This window comes from Hypanus sabinus, chromosome 6, assembly GCF_030144855.1.
Source record: "Hypanus sabinus isolate sHypSab1 chromosome 6, sHypSab1.hap1, whole genome shotgun sequence".
NCBI classification, from domain to species: domain Eukaryota; kingdom Metazoa; phylum Chordata; class Chondrichthyes; order Myliobatiformes; family Dasyatidae; genus Hypanus; species Hypanus sabinus.
This window is the reverse complement of record NC_082711.1, coordinates 8,015,209-8,038,239: the sequence shown is the minus strand read 5'-3', so window position 1 is coordinate 8,038,239 and position 23,031 is coordinate 8,015,209. Positions and strand designations below refer to the sequence as shown.

The following is a 23,031-nucleotide window of genomic DNA, read 5'->3' as shown; positions in this document are numbered from 1 at the left end:
GGAGTCTGAAGACACACACTCAGGAACAGCTTCTTCCCCTCTATCATCATATTTCTGAATCGTCCATGAATACTACCTCACTATTTTGCTCCCTTTTTGCACAACGTATTTATTTTTGTATATTATTGTATCTTATAATAATTTGTTACACTGTACTACTGTCACAAAACAACAAATTTCATGACATACGTCAATAATAATGAACCTGGTCCTGGTTCTTTTTTGCACTCTCTATTTTCCCACTCCTCAGTATTGCACAACCTATTACCTCTCGACTCTTGAGGTGACTTTCCTACCAGAAGCCTGCGAGCTTCATTTGCTCCTTACATCACCACTGTGTTCAGCTCCAAGATGGAGATAATAAAATGCTCATCAGAGACAAAGCCCTTCCCACTACTGAGCACATCTGCATGGAACACTGTCACTGGAAAGCAGCATCCATCATCAGGGACCCCGACCATCCACAGCATGCTCTCTTTATCACTGCTGTCATCAGGAAGGAAGTAAAGGAGCCTCAAGACCCACGCCACCAGGTTCAGGAACAGTTATTACACCTTAACTTTCAGACTCTTCAGCCAGAGGGGATTAACTTTACTTAACTTCACTGACTCCAATACTGTACTGATTCTACAACTTATGGACTCACTTTTAAGGACTCTAAAACTTCTCTTCTTGATGTTTATTGCTTATTTATTTATTTATTATTCTTTAACTCTTTGTATTGGCACAGCTTGTATTTTGCACATTGGTTGTTTGTCTGTTTCTGTCGTGTGTATTTTTCATTGATTCTATTGTGTTTCTTTGTATTTACTATTGTAGCCCCTTCATTGGGCTCGTAAGCAAACTTGGCTTGTTAACCACCTCTGTTGACAGCCACATGATTCAGCAGTAAGAATGCCACCTTTCATAAACAATATTCGTAAGATCAGTGTTATTTGGAGTTCAACCAAACAGGAACATCGTGATATTCCGATTTTTAAAAAAACCTCAGTTTGAGTGAAGGCTGTGTAAATATTGCCCATACACAATCATTGGTTGGCAAGAAATTCACAAATTTCAGCTTTATGGAAGAGTTAGCAGAAAAGAGGAAGAAAAAAGGGCCCATTACAGTTAAACATATCCAATGTGTACACAAAGTTGGAGCCCATCCTGGAGTTGTCGTTCTTCACGCTGGACCCACGGTCTGTGTGAATGCACGCACCACATTCCAAACTTCACTTGAAATCCACTTCAAATAAGTGGGCTCTCTCTCACGAGTACTGGCCCTTCCTCCTTGGAGCAATTCATCTGCATAACGCATTTCGTGCAATAGGGGCACTCCTTCCCACGGCATCCTCAGGCATCTTCCCTCCTGTCCTCTCCCAGCTCCCTCCAAAAGACCCGCGAACCAGACTACTGTCCACCACCAAACCTTGTCATCCCTGCTCACTTTAGAACATTCTTCCAATCCCACATCCTGATAGGCTGACACAACATTCCTAAAGTGAACGACATGGTCCATTATTAAGGACCTCCAGCACCTAGGGCATGCCCTTTTCTCACTGTTACCATCAGGTAGGAGGTACAGAAGCCTGAAGGCACACACTCAGCGACTCAGGAATAGCTTCTTCCCCTCTGCCATCCGATTCCTAAATAGACACTGAACATTTGGACACCACCTCACTTTTTTTTTAATATACAGCATTTCTGTTTTTGTACTTTTTAAAATCTATTCAATAAATGTAATTGATTTACTTGTCTATTTATTATTAAGTTCTGTTTTATTTTATTTTATTAATGTTATTTTTTTCTTTGCTGGATTATGTATTGCATTGAACTAAATGGACAATACCTCACTACTATTAATATACAGTATTTGTTTTTTGCATGATTTTTAATTAAATTTTTTTCTCTCTTCTATGTTATGTATTGCTTTGAACTGCTGCTGAGTTAACAAATTTCACGTCACATGCTGGCGATAATAATTCTGATTCTGATCGCTAGCCGAAACCCAAGCATTCTACCAGCAGGACTTGCTGCCCTTGCAGAAAACTGCTGAAGTGAAATACCTACACCATAGCGATATTAATCTTAGCCAGGGCATTACATTCTGAATGCCTGCAAGAAAATTAATCTCAGGGTAGTATATGGTGAACTCCTGAAAATTTGAAGTAAGTTTGCTATCAAAGTACATATATATCACCATATACAACCTTGAGATTCATTTTCTCATGGTCATACTCAATAAATCCAATAACCACAATAGAATCAATAGAATCCTCCTGTTTCAGGTTCAGTTTATTGATCTACGGGACCGGTTTGATGGAGATATTTTGACCTTGGAATTCCTCTTGACCATAATTCAGCTAATGCATCCAAAGTTTGCTTTCAGCTGGGTCTTGCAGGTGGGTGTTACCTTTGCTAAGTGAATGCTGAACATATCATTATACTTATTTGGTGCCAGATTTTTTCAGATAGTGCTTATGATGGTATCAGTTTAACGCACAACATGCTGGAATTACTGGAAGTTGGAGAATTCAATGTTCATGCCAAGGGGCTGGAGACTATCCAGACGGTATATGAGGTGTTGTTCCTCCAACCTGAATTTGGCCTCATCATGGCAGTTGAGGAAGCCATGTATGAACATATCCGAATGGGAATTTGAAGCAGAGTTGAAGTGGGTGGCAACTGGGAGATCCTGTCTGTTGTGGTGGACGGAGCGGAGGTGCTCGACGAAGCGGTCCCCCAATCTGCGTCGGGTTTCACCAACGTAGAGGATGCCTCATAAACCGTCTGGGTAGTCTCCAACCCCTTGGCATGAACATTGAATTCTCCAACTTCCAGTAATTCCCTCCCTCTCCCTTCCCCCATCCCAGTTTCACTCTGTCTCCTCCTCCAGCTGCCTATCACCTCCCTCATGGTTCCACCTCCTTCTACTACCCATAGTGCTTTCCCCTTACATTCCTCCTTCACCTCTCCTGCCTATCCCCTCCCTGCTTCCCCTCCCCCACCCCTTGATCTTTCCCCTTACTGGTTTTTCACCTGGCACCTACCAGCCTTCTCCTTCCCACCCTTCCCCCACCTTCTTTATAGGGCCCCTGCCCCTCTCTCTCTTCAGTCCTGACGAAGGGTCTTGGCCCGAAACGTTGACTGTTCGTTTCCACGGATGCTGCCCGACCTGCAGAGTTCCTCCAGTGTGTTGTGCGTGTTGCTTTGACCCCAGCATCTGCAGAGTATTTTGTGTTTGTGATGGTATCAGCTTGTTGTTTAAAGAAACAAATTGTCAGAAACTCAAGAGATTCTGTGGATGCTGGAAATCCAGAGCAACAGACACAAAATGCAGGACAGGTAGCATCTATGGAGTGGTATAAAGAGCTGACATTTCGGGCTGAGAACCTTATCAGGACTGGAAGGGAAGGGGGCAGAAGTCAGAATAAGGTGGGGGAGGGGAAGGAGGACAAGCTCAAAGGTGAAAGGTGAAGCTAGAGGGGTCGGGGAGAGTGGAAATGAGAAGTTGGGAGGTGATAGGTGGAAAAGGTAAAAGGTTGGAGAAGAAAGAATCTGCTGGGAAAGGAGAGCGCGCCATGGCAGAAAGAGGAGGAGGAGGAGGGGTACCAGGAGGCGAGGATAGGCAGTTGAGAGAAGAAGAGGTAAGAAGGGGGCCACAGTAGAGGATGGAAGAAGAGGGAAGGGGTGGGGGAAACAAATTATTGAACATTGAAGAAATCAATGTTTATATCATCAGATTGGAGGCTACACAGACAGAATATGATGTGTGCTCCTCCACTGTCTCTAAGAGTGGCCTCATTATGACAGGAGGTCGTGGATTGAAGGGTCAGAATGGGAATGAGGATTGGAAGTAAAATAGTTGGGCACTGGGTAAAACTCCCTGAAGATATTTTTTATTGCATGTTTTATTTTAATAAATAATCTGCAGTTCAGCTTTTAGAGTTCAGATCTCTGGTTAAATGATAACTGATAGAAAGCAAAGTTCCCGTCACCTGTAAGTAATAGCAGAATGGACGGTCCTGTCACAGTATGTCCCAAGTGACTCAGTGATTACAGAGTCCGTGTCTGTGTTGTGTTCACAGGACCTGAAGGGAACCTTGGCCCAGGAGTTGGACTTCGAGAACGAAGGCCGTAATGCAGAGCGCTGTGCACGAGATCTCAGTCACTTCAAATTTATCATCATTCCCAAGGTGTACTGGGAGCACACCAGTAAGGTGAGCTCTGCAGAGGTTAGGGGAATGTAGAATGTATCTGGATTGTGCTGAAAACAGCTCTCTTTACCAACAGTTCAACTTCAGCTTTATTGTCATCTGACTACATATATACAATGGGTTGGATCAATGTTCCTCCGGGCCATTGTGCACCCACAAAACACGAATCACACACAGCACATAAAACAAAATATTACAATAAACTAGTTAATAAAATATAATGTAGTGTGCAGCACAGGTAAACAGTAAACAGCTTGCTGCCCTAGTGACATAACCTCAGCGATGGCAGGGTATTCATTAGTTTCACAGCCTTGAGGGAAGAAGCTGTTACTCAGTCTGCAGTCCTAGACTTGATGTTCCTGTATTACCTTCCTGATGGTAGTGGGTCAGAGAAATTGTGGTTGGAGTGGTGGGGATCCTGAACAATGTTTTGAGCCCTCTGTCTGCATCAGTCCCAGTAACAGTCTCAAATGGGAGGGAGGGAGACCTGATGATCCTCTTGGTGGTTTTTACTTCCAATAAAATTAAAACAGGACTGTTACCGATGATGCGAATCTTCACGTTCCAAGACTTTCAGGCAGTGAATTCCAGATCTTTAATGCTTTACAAATATTTCTTCTTGACCTGTTTTCCCGGTCTCCCCCTTTGGCTCCTCCGACACATTTCTAACATTGACCATAAAGCCACTAAATATCCTGCGTTGAGGAAAATGGGCCCTTCTTTGCCCTGTGTTGATCCCTCTATTAAATCTCCCCTCAGTATCCATGGAAGCAATCCTTCTCTCCATGACTATACCTCCTGATGAATGGTTTTCAGTCTAAAATGTTAGCTCACTTTCTCTACAGAGTTACCTTGACCTACTGAGTAACTCCATCCTGATGAAGGGCCTTGGCCTGAAATGTCTTCTGTCCATTTCCCTTCATAGATGCTGCCTGACCTGCTGAGGTCTTCCAGTGCTTTGTGCATGTTGTGTTTCAGTAATTTGTTTGTATTTTAGATTTCAAGCATCAGCTGTTGTAGACATAGTTGCTTGATCTATAGTAACTATCTGATTCTAACAACACTCTCATGCATCTCCTCTACAGCCTCTTGTGCAGTGATTGCCATGTAATATGTAGACCACTGTGACTTCAATCCCACTCCCCGGTCATTATAGTTAATGACTTGCCCTCTTGCTCATCAGACCTTCTTTCCAGGATCTGCCAAGATCCTGATCGTAGTCTTATAGAGCACGAAACAGGCCCATCGGCCTAATTCACCCATACTCACCAGGATGTCTACCTGAGCTAGTTCCATTTGCCCATGCTGGGCCTGTTTCCTTCTACACCTTTCCTGTGCAAATGTCTTTCAAACGTAGTAATTGTATCCATCTCTACTCCTTCCATATCCTCACCAGTAGGTGTGAAAGCATTGCTCTCAAATCCCCTTTAAATCTTTCCCCTCTCACCTTCAACGTTTGCTCTCTAGTTGGACTCACCGACCCTGGGAGAAAGACTGTGACTGTCCATCCTATCTATGCCCTCATCATTTTATAAACCCTTGGAAGAAGACTGTGTGCATTCACCTATCATCTCTCAGCCTCCTACTCCAAGAAATAATACCCCAACAGGCATTAGGGGATACGGTGAGCGAGCAGGTAAGTGGACATGAGGCTAGGTTTAGATCAGCCATGTGATCTCCTGGACCAGTTTTCGATAGCCTGGATGGGTCCGAGAGGAATTTTCCAGATTTTTTTTCCTCAATTGGCAAATCGTTTTTTTTCCCCCGGGTGATCACATGGGTTTGGGCGGGATGAATAATAAAATAAAATGGGCGGCATGGTGCCCTGTTGGTTGGCACTGTTGCCTTGTGGGATTCGGTGATAACTAGAGTTAAGATTGAATCAGCCATGATCTTGTTGAATGGCGGAGCAGGCTTGAGGGGCTGATTGGCCTACTCCTGCTTCTATCTCTTATGTTCTTATGTAACAGCCATTGTTCCCTCTAATTTTTTTTACACACTTGTATGGCAGGAAATTTTTACATGGCCTAAAAGCTGCACTGCACTTTTTTTTGTAGTAGGCATACTATGAATATTTAGAGTAGGAAATTGAAAAATCACATTCTTTATTTATTAGTTGAATATAATAAAATACAGTACCATAATGAAAATTGATCTCATTTCATACGCTTTTTCTAGTTGTGTGGCAACAAAGGCGGAGTGTGTGGGAGTATTTCAGTTGCTTCGTGGCTGTGCACTCACGCAGCCTGGAAGGAACAGTGCCACCAACATCCTTGTAAATTTTTCTGCACTCTTTCCAGTTCCGTAACATCTTTCCCACAGCTGGGTGACCAAAACTGAACATAGTAGTCTGTGTAGTCTTCACCAGCGTCCTGTACAACCACAGTACGACCTCCCAACTTTTATACTCGTGACCTGACTGATGTGCCAAAAGCCGCCTTGTGACTCCATTTTCAGTGGACGAGGTAGTTGTACTCTAGGTGTGCTACAACACTTCCCAGGACCTTGCCTTTCACTGTGAGTGACTTCCCACCATCTCACAGTACTCCTGAAAGTCGAGTGCTACGTGGGAGGGGAAGGTTAGATTGATCATGAAGTAGGTTAAAAGTCAGATAGCCCTGCTAACTTGTATTTTGAAATTCAGTTGGACCACAGCAGAAAAGCAGCCATTTTTGTTTTTAATAGAATTTTTCAGTCAGACTGAAGTATATGTATGCAATTCTGTGTCGTTTCTTTCATTTGTGCCATCAAAATCATCGTCTAAAGTGCTATTTTAGTTGATAAAGGAGAAATGTATTTGGGCAGAATTTTGTGTTAATATTATGTAAAAGTTCATTCCTTCGCTTACTCATGTTATTTATAGTTTTTGGATATTTTACATTTAAGTCTAGCCTCATATATCCATCTTGGGCACTAGCCTACAAAGTACCCAGGATATCTTTAGGAAGCGGTGTCTCAGAAAGGCAGTGTCCATTATTAAGGACCTCCAGCACCCAGGACATGCCCTTTTCTCACTGTTACCATCAGGTAGGAGGTACAGAAGCCTGAAGGCACACAATCAGCGATTCAGGAACAGCTTCTTCCCCTCTGCCATCCGATTCCCAAATGGACATTGAAGCTTTGGACACTACCTCACTTTTTTAAATATACAGTATTTCTAAATTTTTGCACACTTTTTAATAATCTATTCAATATACGTAATTGATTTACTTGCTTATTATGTTTTATTTATTATCTTTTTTTTCTTTCTTTGCTAGATTATGTATTCCATTGGACTGCTGCTGCTAAGTTAACAAATTTCATGTCAGCTGCCGGTGATAATAAACTTGATTCTGATTCTGATATATTCATAATTTCTTTAGAATGTGTGACTTAATTGTTATAAGTTTGCTACATTAAGTACTTGATAGTATATTTCAGTTTCTGTCCGTTTTAATCTTATTCATTTGTACGTGTGTGCTGCCCAATAAAGCACCTGGAGCTTGGACACTATATCTTGATTCCTGTGTTCAACTGAGTGGAGTTTGACTTACTGCAGAATTGCGTACTTCCTACTTCACACACAAGGTGGGCAGTATAGCCTATACCAAGGGTCGGCAACCCGCGGCTCCGGAGCCGCATGCGACTCTTTGATCTCTGTGCTGCGGCTCCCCGTAGTTTGTTAGTTTTTGAAATGTAATTCGAAATTTGAAGATTATGGTGATCTTGTACAATCTAAAAACGTTGTGGCGACCCATTTCCTGGCACATCCGAACCGGCTCACAATTAGCCACCGTTCCGGCTAAGGGAGATAGCCTACGGGGGTTTGTGAGTACGTGTCTTTTGGAGCATCCGCGCCCACGGGGACGGGTTGAGGGAGGCTTTAAATCAAGGCTGTTTAGTTCAAGTAAAGTTACCTTTGACTGCAGTGTCTTTATTTTAGCGCTGCGTGTAGCGCTATACCGCTACAACGTGTTTTTGATCGCTATTAATATACATCACCACTGCCAATGCCTGACACCCGCCAGTGCGCGCTTTCTTTTAATTCTTCGATCCAAGGTAGGCTACCTATGGAGTAACCTTCAACCCAACGTCTTTTTTTCGGAGTTCAAAATGTTTTTGTTGCATGCAGAAATGTAATTTCGTTTTCTCTGCAGGAGTTCATCAATTTCATAAATGCAACACATTATAGTTTGTTTATACATAGCATAAAGGCAAAAAAAAAACCCGTTGTATGCAGTGTTATTTCATTTTGTGGCTCCCAGTGTTTTCTTTTCTGTGGGAAATGGGTCCATATTGGCTCTTTCAGTGGTAAACGTTGCTGACCCCTGGCCTATACTGTACTATGTTCTTTGCTACCCATGCCAGACCTTGACCCCCTTGGCCCTGCCCCTCTGTCTTCTCTCTCGCTACCTTGCCCCCTGTACTCAGCTTTGTGAGTGCTCGTGGTTCATGTCTTCCATCTGAGCCCATGACATTCAAGATTCAAGTTTATTTATCACATCAAAGCATACAGTGAAAAGCATTGTTTGTGTTAAGAACTAGCTAACTCAAGGGTGTGCTGGGGGCAGCCTGTAAATGTTGCCACGCATTCCAGCCCCATTATAGCTATCCTACAATGTTCAGCAGAACAGCACAGGACACAAGTAACAAAACAGTAACAGCAAATCGAGCTTCATTCCTCCCTCCCAAACACAGACATACGTAGACATTTAACCCCAGTACAGGCCTCCAGCCTTCAGTGGACTTGAACTCAGACTTGCCTCTGGCCAATGGGTCTTGACTTCCAGGCTTCTAATTCGTCCTCAGGTTTCGATCCTTGGGTATGCTGGTTTATTGACTACAGCTCAACATTTAACACTATCATCCCCACAGAATTTAAAATCAGCGAGCTCTAAGACCTACATTGAGACCTAGATTGTTCTCACCGCAATGCTGAACTGATCACAACTTATGGACTCTACAACTCAAGTTCTCAGTATTTATTTATTTATCTACCTATCTATCTATCTATCTATCTATCTATCTATCTATCTGGTTTATTATTGGAGAGACAAGAGATTCTGCAAATGCTGGAAATCTGGATCCACACACACAAAATCTGCCTTCCTCTTTCTCTACATAAATGTACTTGAACTGTGAATATTTGATCTGCCTCTCTGACCTGTGGACTTTCCCTTTCAGCGGATCTTGACTGCCGACTACTGTGAGGGCTGCAAAGTCACCAGCACTGATGAAATCAAACAACAGGGTTTGACAGTGAAAGACGTAAGTGTGGTCTTTGTCCCATGTGGGCAGCCTGCCTTGTTTCCTTCCAGTAGCTCAGGTACTAGTCCCCTTTGAATGTGACCTTGAGGGGAGAGAGGATCGCAGGTCAGTGCCTGAGGGTCAGCTGAGGATGAATTGAAATTCTGAAAGATTACTTTTGCTTTTCCCCGTCCAGTCTTGAGGGACATAGATAGGGTGATTGCTGTCAGTCTTTTTTGCATGGTTGGGAAATCGAGAAACAGAGTGCAGAGGTTTACAGTAAGAGGGGAGAGATTAAATAGACTCAGAATCAGATTTATTAGCACTGACTTGTGTCATGAAATTTGTTGTTTTGCAATAGCAGTACAGTAAAATATATAAAAATTACTATAAATTGCAGTAAGGATATATCAAAAATTAATAGTGCAAAAAGAGAGCAAGTGTTTATGAACTATTCAGAAATCTGATATTGAGAGGAAAAGCTGTTCCTTAAGATACTGAATATATGATGAAGATGTCCTCGATGTTGGGCAGACTAGTATCCATGACGTAGCTGGCAGAGTCTACAACACTCTGATACAACCAGTCAGAATGCTCTCCATGGTACATCTGCAGCAAATTACTTGAGTCTTTGGTGACATACCTAACCTCAAACTCTCAATGAAATGTAGCTGCCGCCGTGCCTTCGTTGTAATTGCACCAATATGTTGGTCCCAGGATAGATCTTCAGAGATCTTCACACACGAGGTCCTGAAGCTGCTCACCCTTTTCACTACTGACTCCTCAACAGGAACAGCAGCTCTCAGCCACGTGGTTATGAGTGTACAGAGAGTAGAGCGTGGACTATGCACCTCTGTGTTGATTGGCAGCTATCAACTTGGGCATTTTTTTTACATAAAGGATGGTCCGTGTGTGGAACAAGCAGCCAGAGGAAGTGGTTGATGTAATATTAATTTCAACATTTGAAAGACAGTTGGACAGGTACATGGGAGAGGAAGTGTTTATTTAGAAATGTATCTTTAAATAAATGCTGGGAAACGGAAATAGCTTTGTATAGGTCATCTTGGTCAGCGTAGACAAGATGGGCTGAAGGACTTGTTTCTGTGTTGTGCCTAGTCTCTAGGGTTTATTATAGTTCCAGTATACTGAAACATTGAGCATGTACTTGATGTGGTTGACTTTTGGCCAGAACAGTATCTGGGCATATTTATTGTATTTTAATGCTTTTGCTTTGGTAGTTTAATTGCAGAGTAATTACTCCATCCAAATTTTGTTCAGGTTCATTATACATTGAACATTGTATACATTGAACGGTACTACAACACAGTACCGACTCTTCAGCCCATGATGTTGTGTCACCCTTTTAACCTACTCTGAAATCAATGTAACCGTTCTCTCCCACAAAGTCCTCCATTTTTCTATCTTCCTTGTGCCGATCACAGAGTTTATTAAATGTATCTGCCTCCACCACCCCTAACATACAACCACCACTCTTTGTGTACAAAATACCTACCTCCGACATCCCATCCCCCCCCCCCCCCGTACTTTCCTCCAATCACCTTAAAGCTATATCCCCCTTGTATTAGCAATTTCCATTCTGGGGCTGCCCACTCTATCTATATCTCATATCCTTTACACCTCCATCAAGTCACAGCTTATTCTCCTGCACTCCAAAGAGCAAAGCCCTAGCTCACTCAATCTTTGCTTGTAAGACATCCTGTCCAGTGCAGGAAGCATCCTGGCAAATCTCCTCTGCACCTCTTCCGTACCCTACTTATAATGAGGTGACCAGACCTGATGCAGTACTCCTAATTGTTGTTTAACCAGAGTTTTATGAAGTTGCAACTTTATCCTGCATCTCTTGAACTCAATCCCATGACAATTCAGGTCAACATAAGACCTATCAACTTGCGCGACAACTTTGAGGGATCTATGGACGTGGGACCCAAGAGCCTTCTGTGCTTCTACACTTTATCTCTGTTGTTTAGATGTACCGTATCAGATCGATCGATCGGTGAATCGATTGGGCCTGCTATGTGGCAGGAGGTACACTCTTGACCGCCGCCCCGGTAATGAGCTGTGGAGCATGCAAATCATGGTTTCTGGACGGGAGGCGTCCCACCTTGGATTCCAACACGCAATGCTTGGATAAGCATTGCTTCTCCAAATTTGCTCGGGAGAATGATTTGCATTCTTGTGTGCTAGGTTCAGTCTTGTGATGAAATCATCTGGGGTGTGCTGCAGCTATGAGAACCTGAAGTGAACAAATTTCACAACACATGCCAGTGATAATAAACCTGATTCTGAGCCTGAAGTACATCGCCCTGCATCCCCTAAGTGTTGTCCAGGGCTTCAAACACATCGGTAAGCTCAGATTTGTTCTGCAGGTGCAGAGCCAACTGACACAACCGATCAACAGATGACACAATAGCCACAGCTCTACACACTGTTCTTACACACTTGGAGAGGAGGGATGCTTATGTGAGAAGCTGTTCAGCATTTAACACCGTAATTTCCTCCAGCCTTGACAAGAAGCTCAGAGACCTTGGACTTCACCCTGCCTTGTGCAGCTGGATCCTGGACTTCCTGTCAGATCGCCAGCAGGTGGTAAGAGTGGGCTCCCTTAACTCTGTCCCTCTGACCCTCAACACAGGAGCCCCATTAGGGCTGTGTCCTAAGCCCCCTCCTTTACTCTCTGTATACCCATGACTGTGTTGCCACCCACCACTCCAATCTGCTAATTAAATCTGCAGATGATACTACATTGATTGGCCTTATCTCAAATAATAATGAGACAGCCTACAGAAAAGAAATCATCACCCTGACACAGTGGTGTCAAGAAAACAAACTTTTCCTCAGTTATAAAAACAAAGGAGCTGGATGTGGATTACAGGAGGAATGGAGACAGGCTAACACCTATTGGCATCAACGGATCTGTGGTTGAGAGGGTGAACAGCATCAAGTTCCTCGGTATACACATCACTGAGAACCTCATGTGGTCTGTACATACTGGCTGTGTGGTGAAAAAAGCATAACAGCGCCTCTTTCACCTCAGACGGTTGAAGAAGTTTGGTATAGGCCTCCAAATTCTAAGAACTTTCTACAGGGGCATGATTGAGAGCATCCTGACTGGCTGCATCACTGCCTGGTTTGGGAACTGTATCCTTCAATCGCAGGACTCTGCAATGAGTGGTGCGGACAGCCCAGCGCATCTGGGGATGTGAGTTTCCCGTTATTCAGGACATTTACAGCAACGGGTATGTAAAAAGAGCCCCATGGATCATTGGAGACCCAAGTCTCCCCAACCACAAACTGTTCTAGCTGCTACCATCCGGGAAATGGTACCGCAGCATTAAAGCCAGGACTAACAGGCTCCAGGACAGTTTTTTCCATCAGGCCATCAGACTGATTAATTCACACAGACGCAATTGTATTTCTAAGCTATATTGACTGTTCTATTGTATATCTTACTGTACATACTATTTATCACAAATTACTATAAATCGAACATTGCACATTTAGATGGAGACATAATATAAAGATTTTTACTCCTCGCATATGTGAAGGATGTAAGAATAAAGTCAATTCAATTCGATACAGTAGATGACCCCAACAGACTTTCAGGTGAAGTATGTTCTCACCTGCGAGGACTGTTTGGGGCCCGAACGGTAGTGAGGGAAGAAGTGTAGGGGCAATTGTGGCACTTGTTCCGCTTGCAAGGATAAATACCAGAAGGGAGATCATTGGGGAGGGACGAGTGGACAAGGGAGTCACATTTGGATCAATCCCTGTGAAAAGTGGAAAGTGGAGGGGAGGAAAGAAGTCCCAGAACTAATGAGGTGTTGTCCTCTTTCGAAGAAGGAAGGCAAGCCCCTTTCTTTGAAGGAGGAGGACACCTCATTAGTTCTGGAATGAAAAGCCTTATCCTAGAGCAGATGCAGCAGAGACAGAGGAACTGAGAGAAGGGGATGGCATTTTTACAAGTGATAGGGTGGGAGAGGTATAGTCCAGATAGCTGTGAAAATCAGTGTGTTTCTAAAAGATACAATCTCCAGGGGTAGAAACAGAGAAATTGAGAAAGGGGAGGGAGATATTGGAAATGGACCAAGTAAATTTGAGGGCAGAATGGAAGTTGGAGGCAAAGTTAATGAAGTCAACGAGCTCAGTTGGGTGCATGAAGCAATACCAGTGCAGTTGGAAGAGTTGGGGAGCAGTACCAGTGTAGGCTTGGAACATTTACAAAAAGGCAGGCATAGCTGGGACTCGTATGAGTGCCCATGGCTACACTTTTGGTTTGAAAGAAGTGGGAGGATCTAAAGGAGAAATTATTGAGAGTGAGACGAGTTCCACCAGATGGAGGAGAGTGGATCCGTTGTCAAGAAAGAAGAAGAGAGCTTTAAGGCCCTCCTGTTAGGGGATAGAGGTGTATAGGGGCTGGACAACGAGACGATCTGGACCACGGAACTTAAAGTGATCAGAAAAAAATGTGTGAATTGTCACAGATATAGGTACTAAGTACTGAACCAGGGGAGATAAAACGGAGTTGAGGTATCCAGATGTAAGTTTGGTGGAGCAGGAACAAGCAGAAATATTGGGTTTACCTGGACGGGCAAGCTTATGGATCTTGGGCAGGAGCTAGAAAAGGGAGGTGTGGGGTAAGGGAACTATGAATTTGGAGGCAGTGGATGGGAGATCAGTGATGGTGTGGGAGGCAATGGTTGCTGCTCCTTAGTGGAGCCCTGTTCAAGGGGTAAATTAGAAGAAATGTTACAATCATGAGAAAATCTGCAGGTACTGGAAATCAAAGGTAACACACACGAAATGCTAGAGGAACTCAGGCCGGGCAGCATCTATGGAAAGGAATAAATAGTCAACGTTTTAGGCACAAACACGAGAAGATGTTGGAAATCTAAGGCAACACAGACAAAATGCTGGAAATTTTAATGCTTCCGCCAGCTTTGCTGCTGATGTTGTAATTGGTGGGAGTTTGATTCAGTCCAGGAATGTTTTCTTCCTTTGCAGCCAAGCTCCAGAATCAGAATTGGGTTTAATATCATTGGCAATGTCATGAAATTTGTTGACTTTGCAGCGCCAGTACAATCCAATATGTAATAATAGAAAAAATCACAGCAAGTGTAATATATGTAAAATAGTTAAATTAACTAACTAGCAAAATAGATATTAAAAAAGTAGTGAGGTAGTGCTCATGGGTTCAATGTCAATTCAGAAATCGGATGGCAGATGGGAAGAAGCTGTTCCTGAATCGTTGAGTGTGTGTCTTCACACTTCCTGATGGTAGCAGTGAGAGCAAGGCATGAGCTTGGTGATGGGAGTCCTTAATGATGGACGCTGCCTTTTTGAGGCATCACTCCTTGAAGATGTCCTGGATACTATGGACACTGGTGCCCATGATGGACCTGGCTAAGTTTACAACTCTCCGCAGCTTAGTTTGATTCTGTGCAGGAGCCCCCGCCAGGGCAGATGGTGATACAACCAGTTGGACGGCTCTTCACATTACTTCTGTAGAAATTTGCGAGTGTTTTTTGGTGACATACCAAATCTCTTCAAACTCCAAATGAAATGTCAGCGGGTTGGGCAGCATCTGTGGAAATGAACAGTCAACGTTTCGGGCCGAGACCCGTCGTCAGGACTGAAGAGGGAGGGGTCAGGGGCCCTATAAAGAATGTGGGGGGAGGGTAGGAAGGAGAAGGCTGGTAGGTGCCAGGTGAAAAACCAATCAGAGGAAAGATTAAGGTGTGGGGGAGGGGATAGGCGGGAAAGGTGAAGGAGGAATGTAAGGGGAAAGCACTTACTTAGAAGGAGGCAGAACCATGGGGGAGATGATAGGCAGATGGAGGAGGAGGCAGAGTGAAACTGGGATGGGGGAAGGAAGGGGGAGGGAATTACCAGAAATTGGAGAATTCAATGTTCATGCCAAGGGGCTGGAGACTACCCAGACAGTATATGAGGTGTTGCTCCTCCAACCTGACTTTGGCCTCATCATGGCAGTAGAGGAGGCCATGTATGGACATACCCGAATGGGAATGTGAAGCAGAGTTGAAGTGGGTGGCAACTGGGAGATCCTGCCTGTTGTGGCGGACAGAGCGGAAGTGCTCGACAAAGCGGTCCCCCAATCTGCGTCGGGTCTCGCCGATGTAGAGGAGGCCGCACCAGGAGCACCGGATGCAATAGGTTACCCCAACAGACTCACAAGTGAAGTGTTGACTCACCTGGAAGGACTGTTTGGGGCCCTGAATGGTGGTGAGAAAGGAAGTGTAGGGACAGGTGTAGCACTTAGCCTTGTAGGGATAAGTGCCAGGTGGGAGATCCGTGGGGAGGGACGTCTGGACCAGGGAGTTGTGGAGGGAGCAATCCCTGCAGAAAGCGGAGAGGGGTAGAGAGGGAAAGATGAGTTTAGTGGTAGGGTCCTGTTGAAGGTGGTGGAAGTTGCGGAGGATAATGTGCTGGATTCGGAGGCTGGTGGGATGGTAGATGAGGACAAGGGGAACTCTGTCCTTGTAGTGGTGACGGAAGGATGGGGTGAGAGGAGATGCAGGTGAGGGCATCATTGATGATGGCAGAAGGGAAAGCATGATCCTTAAAGAAAGAGGACATTTGAGATGTTCTGGAACAGAAAGCCTCATCCTGGGAGCAGATGCGGCAGAGACGGATGAACTGGGAATAGGGAATAGCATTTTTATTCCCTATAGCTTTGTGTTGCTTTGATTCCAGCATCTGTGGAGTATTTTGTGTTTTCCGTATGAAATGTAGCTGCTGTCATGCCTTCTTTGTCGCTGCACCGATATGTTGGGTCGAGGTTAGCTCCTCAGAGATGTTGACACCCAGGAACCTGAAATTACTCACTGTCTTCACTTCTGATTCCTCTATGAGCACTGGTGTGTGTTCTCTTGTTTCCCCTTTTTAAAGCCCATAGTCAGTTCTTTGGTCTTGCTGACGTTGAGTGCAAGGTTGTTGCTGCAACACCACTCAACTAGCTGGTATATTTCGCTCTTGTATGCCTTCTTGCCACCACGTGAAATTTTGCCAACAACAGTTACATTGTCAGTGAATTTTTAGGTGCCACTTGCGCTGTGCCTAGCCACACAGTCATGGGTGTAGAGAGAGAGAGTTAAGCTCATATCCCTGAGGTACGCCAGTGCTAATCATCAGTGAAGTGGAGATGTTGTTTCCGATCGGTATGGATTGTGGTATATCAATTAAGAAGTTGAGGATCCCGTTGCAGAGGGAGGTGCTGAGGTCCAAGTTCTGGAACTTTTTGATCAGGATTGTAGGGAAAATGTGTTAAATGCTGAGCTATAATCAATGGACAGCGTCCTGACATAGGTGTTTGTATTGTCCAGGTGACCCAAGGCCACGTGAAGAGCCAATGAGATCACGTCTGCTGTAGACCCATTGTGGCAATAAGCAAATTGCTGAGACCAGGGTTAAATCTAGCCATGATCAACCTCTGAAAGATAAGGTCCAATCTTGTTTTTGCCTTAGCTGAAGTCCGAAATGGATTGGATACTTGAAGTAGAGTGGCTATTCTTATTTTGATCCTCATTGCCAAAACGTTACGTGTGTGCAGAGCACGAACGACAATGGAGTAGTATGATTAAACGTTTTTACTGAATCACATTAGTAATGGTACACGCTGGGCAACCTACAGTGTGGGAGTGATGAACTGGGCCCGTCGAGACGAAAAACACACTCATTCAAAGGCCCATGCCCAAAAGACAGTACCTCCCACTCATAGGAGGCCCAGTCGATTCGCTACACAATCAGTCTGATACGGCAGTTTCCAAGGTAAACAGATCAGATCTGTACACGGTTTCCCAGCTGCGCTCTCACCACGCCCTCTGGTACAACACTGTGAGCACCTTTTTCATGTGGAATGTAGTAGAAGATTGTAAGAGTACAGGGAAAGTTTACATGGATGTTGCTGGGACTCGAGGACCTGAGTTATAGAGGAATGTTGAATAGGAAAGGACCTTATTTTCTGGAGTTTAGGAGACTGGGGGGAGATCTGATACAGGTGCACAAAAACTATGAGGGGTATAGATAATAGATTTTACCACTGAGGTTATGTGTGAAATGGGTTAAGGGTGAAAGTTGAAATATTTAAGGGAACCTGAGAGAAAACTTCTTCACTCAGAGGGTAGTGGGAGTGTGGAATGGTGGTTGAGAGTTTGATTGCAACATTGAAGAGATGTTTGGATAAGTCCATGGATGAGTGGTGTAGGGAGGGCTTTGGCCCAGATGCTGGTCAATGGAAGTAGGCAGGATAACGGTTCGGCATTGACTAGATGAGCTGAAGGGCCTATTTCTGTGCTGTGTTGCTCTCTGATGCTATGATTCAGGCAAATGTCCTGTCACACTTTCAAGGGCCACTGGATACATTGAAGGGGAAAGGACTTATTTGACACTGGGGGCTTTTAATGATACAGGGAGAGTTTCTTGGGCAGCAAGGGCTGTTTAAAAAGTGCTTGTCCTTTCATTATTCAGGGTGTGACACCAGATCCTGTGTAATGCACACCAATACATGGTAGGTTGTGGTGCAGCTTTGAGTGTAGAACCACAAACTGACTGGCTCTCTCCTTTCCTCCTCCCCATCCTCAGGTTGCAGACAAACTGGTGAGGACGTTTGCAGAGCAGTTATTTTACACCGGCTTCATCCACGCTGACCCCCACCCTGGGAACGGTAAGTGCTCGTCTATGGGAGAACGCAATCTTGCTCGAGTTTGAATGAGTGTCTCTTTAAGGGGTAGATCCCACATTCAGATATTGGTGGAAAAGGGAAAGCATTGTTGGTGCAGTGTTGTTCCCCACTCCCTCCACATTACAGCAAATTGAAGAAACAAAAAATTCACTCTCACAGAATTCATAAACCAGCCCAAAAAAGTTGGCATGTGGAACCTGAGCCTGTACTCGATGGAGTTCAGAAGAATAAGATGGGATCTCATTAAAGCCTGTCAAATATTGAAACTCTGATAGAGTGGATGTGGAGATGATGTTTTCTAAAGTGGAGGAGTCAAGGACCAGAGGGCACAGCCTCAGAATACAAGGATGCCCCTTTAGAACAGAGATGAGGAAGAATTTCTTTAGCCATTGGATAATGAATCTGTGAAATTAATTGCCAGGTGGTTGTGGAGGCCATGGTATATTTAAAGGGGAGGTTTATTGGTTGATTAGTAAGGATGGCAAAGATTATGGGAGAATGGGGTTGAGAGGGATAATAAAACAGCCATGATGGAGTGGCTCAATGGGCTAATTCTGCTCCCAGGTCTAAGGTCTTATATTATTAAAGATTGTTATAGTCCACAACAGGACATTGATAGGATACAGAGTTGGTTGAGAAATGGCAGATGGTGCGAAGTGATTCATTTTGAAAGGTGGAACTTGAAGGCAGAGGACTGGGTTAGTGACAGGACAGTGTGGAGGAACAGAGAGATCCTGGGGTCCATGTCAATAGATCCCTCAATGTTGCCATGCAAGTTGATAGGGTGGTTACAAAGGCATATGGTGTGTTTGCCTTCATTCACCTCCCATGTCTTTTGGTGTAAATAGAGTGAAATTTTTACTCATATGGAATTTATATAAAACAAAATATATATAGATACAGTGCTAGTGACCCGGATTTATTTCCTGTAAGGAGTTTAAGCGTTCTCCTCGTGACCATGTCGGTATCTTGTGGGTGTTCCAGTTTTCTCTGGCATTCCAAAAACATACTGGTTCGTAGGTTAATTGTCACATGGATGCCATTGGACGGTGAGGCCTTGTTGGGTCAGAAGAGCCTGTTATTGTGCTGTAATTTTGAAGAAAATAAAATAAACTAGACTCGTTTACCAAGCACAATAATTGCAGGATATCCATTCACGACAGGAGGCCACCTAATAGAATTAATCTGGAAACCAACAGAGCAATGGTTGTATAATGATTCTTGATCAAATGAGGTAGTGTCTATTTCTAGTTAATTGATTGTTTAGCACAATGCAATCAGAGTTCCTTTGCCTACAGGTTGTGTAGCTGTGGTGGCCATTATTAAGAGAAAAAGCTTCCCGTGGCAGCGCATTTCCGTATCTAACTTAGGTTTCAGCAAGAAGAAGGGTTTGTGTTGCAGTAAATTGTGCGTAATGCTTTGCACAGTTAAAATTAGAGGCAGAGTCGAAATTTAATATATTGGAAATTAGATTTGGATTCACCATTGTGCCCACAGTGGGTAAATTTAGAATGCAATGATGCACAAGGATATTCTCTATTCTCTGTTCTTGGTTCTTCTCTTCCTGCTGATTTAGTTAAATTCAATAAACAGTTATCCAATCCTATTGTCAAGCACACATTACGAATTTGGTTTCAATTTCATAAGTTTTTTACTCTGAAAAACTTTGTTCTAGATAGCCCTATCTTACTTAACTGCTTTTTTAAACCTTCTCTGACAGATCAAGCTTTTAGCATATAGAAAAGGAAAGGTATAATATGTTTTCGAGTTCTTTTTTTTGAAGGTAGTTTGATGTCTTTCGACCAACTTTCCAACAAATTTAAGTTAACTAAATCTAATTTTTTTAGATACTTACAAATCAGAAATTTTTTACATAAAGTTCTACCATCCTTCCCCAATTCAACTTTGATAGACTTTTCAGATATGATTTGTCAGAAGAGATTAGTGGCTCTTATTTATAATATGATTATGAAAATACAACCAGAAATATCAGGTAGAATTAAACAAGAATGGGAAAAAGAACTTCAATACAATATATCAACAGAAAAATGGGAAAAATTTTACAAATGGTTAATTCTTCTTCTATGTGTGCTAAACATGCTTTAATACAATTTAAGGTTGTACATAGAGCCCATATGTCTAAAGATAAACTTGCTCGATTCTATTCTCATATTAACCCTCAATGTGACAGATGTCATTTAGATGTGGCCTCATTGACCCACATGTTTTGGTCATGTCCCACTTTACATGACTATTGGAAGGACATATTTGCTATTATTTCCTCAATTTGGAATATTGATTTACAACCTCATTTTATTACTGCAATTTTTGGTATACCAAATGAGGATGGTAACCAGTTTTCCCCTTCAATTAGACGAATGATCGCCTTTGCAACATTAATGGCCAGAAGGTCTATATTACAAAATTGGAAAGAAGTAAACCCTCCTACCACGTTTCAGTGGTTCTCTCAAACTATTTCTTGCCTGAGCTTAGAAAAAATTAGAAGTACTATTTTCGATTCATCAATTAAATTTGAAGAAACTTGGGGACCGTTCATTCGACATTTTCATATGAATTAATTTGATCTCTTCCAGACCTTTTCTCTTTTTATTCTTGTTCTTGTATGGAGTTCCGGAGTTTTTGACACTATCATATATATATAAACTGTTATTATTGCCCATGTTAGTTTAGTTTAGGTTTTTTTTAATATATATTTTTTTCTTGCATTTTTAAAAATTTTTTTTCTTCTTTTGATGATTATTCTTGTTTTTTTTTCATGTATAATTAATATAGGTTACATTGATTAATGTACTACTTTTCTTTGCTGATATTTTAATAAGATATTGTTATTCTATTACTAATTTAACTAAGTCTAATGTACCCATAACCTATTCAATTTCACAATATGTTTTTTTATATATAAGAAATTCAATAAAAAGATTGAAAAAGAAAAAATTAGAGGCAGAGAGACCAAGGGTTTATGGAGAAAATTCCACAGCTGGTGGTAATAGCTTCAAATTCAATTATCACAGGTATATGGAAACATACAGTGGAATGTGGTAACAAGCCAACACAACCTAAGGGTGTGCCGAGGGCAGCCTGTAAAATTTGCCACACATTTTGGTGCCAACATTACATGCCCACCATGTTCAATAGAACAACATAAATAACAACAGCCGTAAAACAAGCCCTTTTCCAACCCACCCATTTACACATACAGACTGGCCTCCATCCCCAGGACAGGCTGACGAAGGGCACTTCCTAGCCCATGAGTAGCTCGACACAGAGAAAGACTTGGTCATAGCTTCTAGACTTTGGGAGAATCGTGATAACTCTAATTTTGTACATAGACCATTAACATCAGGACCGATCTGGTACAGAATTCAGTCACACCTAAATTCCTATCACAGCTTGTCAAGGTCATGATTTGCAGAGAATAACAGCTCTGCTAAATCGGGAAACATCAGTAGTGATAGAGGTTGGTGTGGTCAGAGTTCAGGTACAAACACCCACTGTATCCAAGCTCAGGGAACTGGGTAGAACATCAAGGATGTAATGTTGAGACTCTATAAAGTACTGGTGAGGCCTCACTTGGAGTATTGTGAACAGTTTTGGGCCCCTTGTCATAGAAAGAAGGTGCTGAAGCTGGAGAGGGCTTGAAGGAGGATCACAGAAATTATTCCAGGTTTGAACAGCTTGTCATATGAAGATTGTTCGATGGCTCTGGGCCTGTATTCACTGGAATTGAGAAGAATGAGGGGTGACCTCATTGAAACCTATTGAATGGTGAAAGGCCTTGATTGAATGGATGTGGAGAGGAGGTTTCCTATGGTGAGAGAGTCTCCAACCAGAGGACACAGGCTTAAAATAGAGGGGCATCCTTTTAGAACAGAGTTGAGGAGTATTTCTTTAGCCAGAGTAAACCTGTGGAATTTTTTGCCTCAGGCAGCTGTGGGGGCCAAGTCTTTATGTATATTTAAGGCAGAGGTTGATAGAGTCTCGAATGCTCAAGGCAGGAAGGGATATGGGGAAAAGGCAGGTGATTGGGGCCAAGATGAAAAATAGATCAGTCATGAAATGGTGGAGCAGACTCGATGAGCCAAATGGCCTAATTCTGCTCTTATATCTTATGGTAGTGCAGCGCTTGGTGCAACACCATTACAGTCTGGGGCTTCAGGAGTTCAATTCCAGGGTCTTCTGTAAACAAGTTTGTACGTTCTTTCCCTTGTATGTGGGGGTTTCCTCTGGGCGCTGTGACCAAAGACATACTGGTTAGAAAGTTAATGAGATCCTAAGGCAGAGGAGCAAAATTAGGCCTTCTGGCCCATGGAGTCTGCTCCACCATTCCATCATGGCTCAGTTATTATCCCTCTCATTGGTTATTGTAAACTGTCCTGTGATTAGGAAGGGTTAAATTGCTGGGTTGCTGTATCTCCAAATCAGGGCTTCCCAACCTGGGGACAATGGACCCCTCAGTTAATGTAAGGCTCCATGGCACAAAAAGGTTTGGGAACCCCTGCTCTGAATGCAATAAAAACATTAGCAGGTTATATTCTACCCTGGCAGCATCTGTACCTGACAGACACAAATTCTCAGTACAGATCACCCTCCACAGAGCATAAGAGAACCTATCATCCACTCCAAGTACAGCCAAGATTATCCTCTCGGGGGAGGGGTGAGCTTTAAGGCAAGAGTTAGCAGATTCAGAATCAGGTTTAATATCACCAGCATATGTTGAGAAATTTGTTGTTTTGCAGCAGTAGTACAGTACAATACATAATAAAAAAACTGTTTACACTAAGAAAAAATGTATATACAATGGATTCCAGTTCATTGGGCTAGCGGTTAATTGGGGAAGCTGCTTATTTGGAAAAACTCTTAAAGAAC

General features: G+C 43.1%; 1 protein-coding gene across 3 annotated transcripts in view; it reads left to right on the top strand.

Annotated features, from left to right (window-relative positions):
• The window catches only part of adck5 (aarF domain containing kinase 5), a 110,231-nt gene that overhangs the window by 41,393 nt on the left and 45,807 nt on the right, over nt 1-23,031 (top strand). For all 3 annotated transcript variants that reach the window (XM_059971635.1, XM_059971634.1, XM_059971636.1), the window contains 4 exons: nt 2,271-2,384; nt 4,071-4,202; nt 9,363-9,446; nt 18,045-18,126. In XM_059971635.1, coding sequence (XP_059827618.1) covers nt 2,271-2,384; nt 4,071-4,202; nt 9,363-9,446; nt 18,045-18,126 — 412 coding nt within the window. The remainder of the gene's footprint in view (nt 1-2,270; nt 2,385-4,070; nt 4,203-9,362; nt 9,447-18,044; nt 18,127-23,031) is intronic.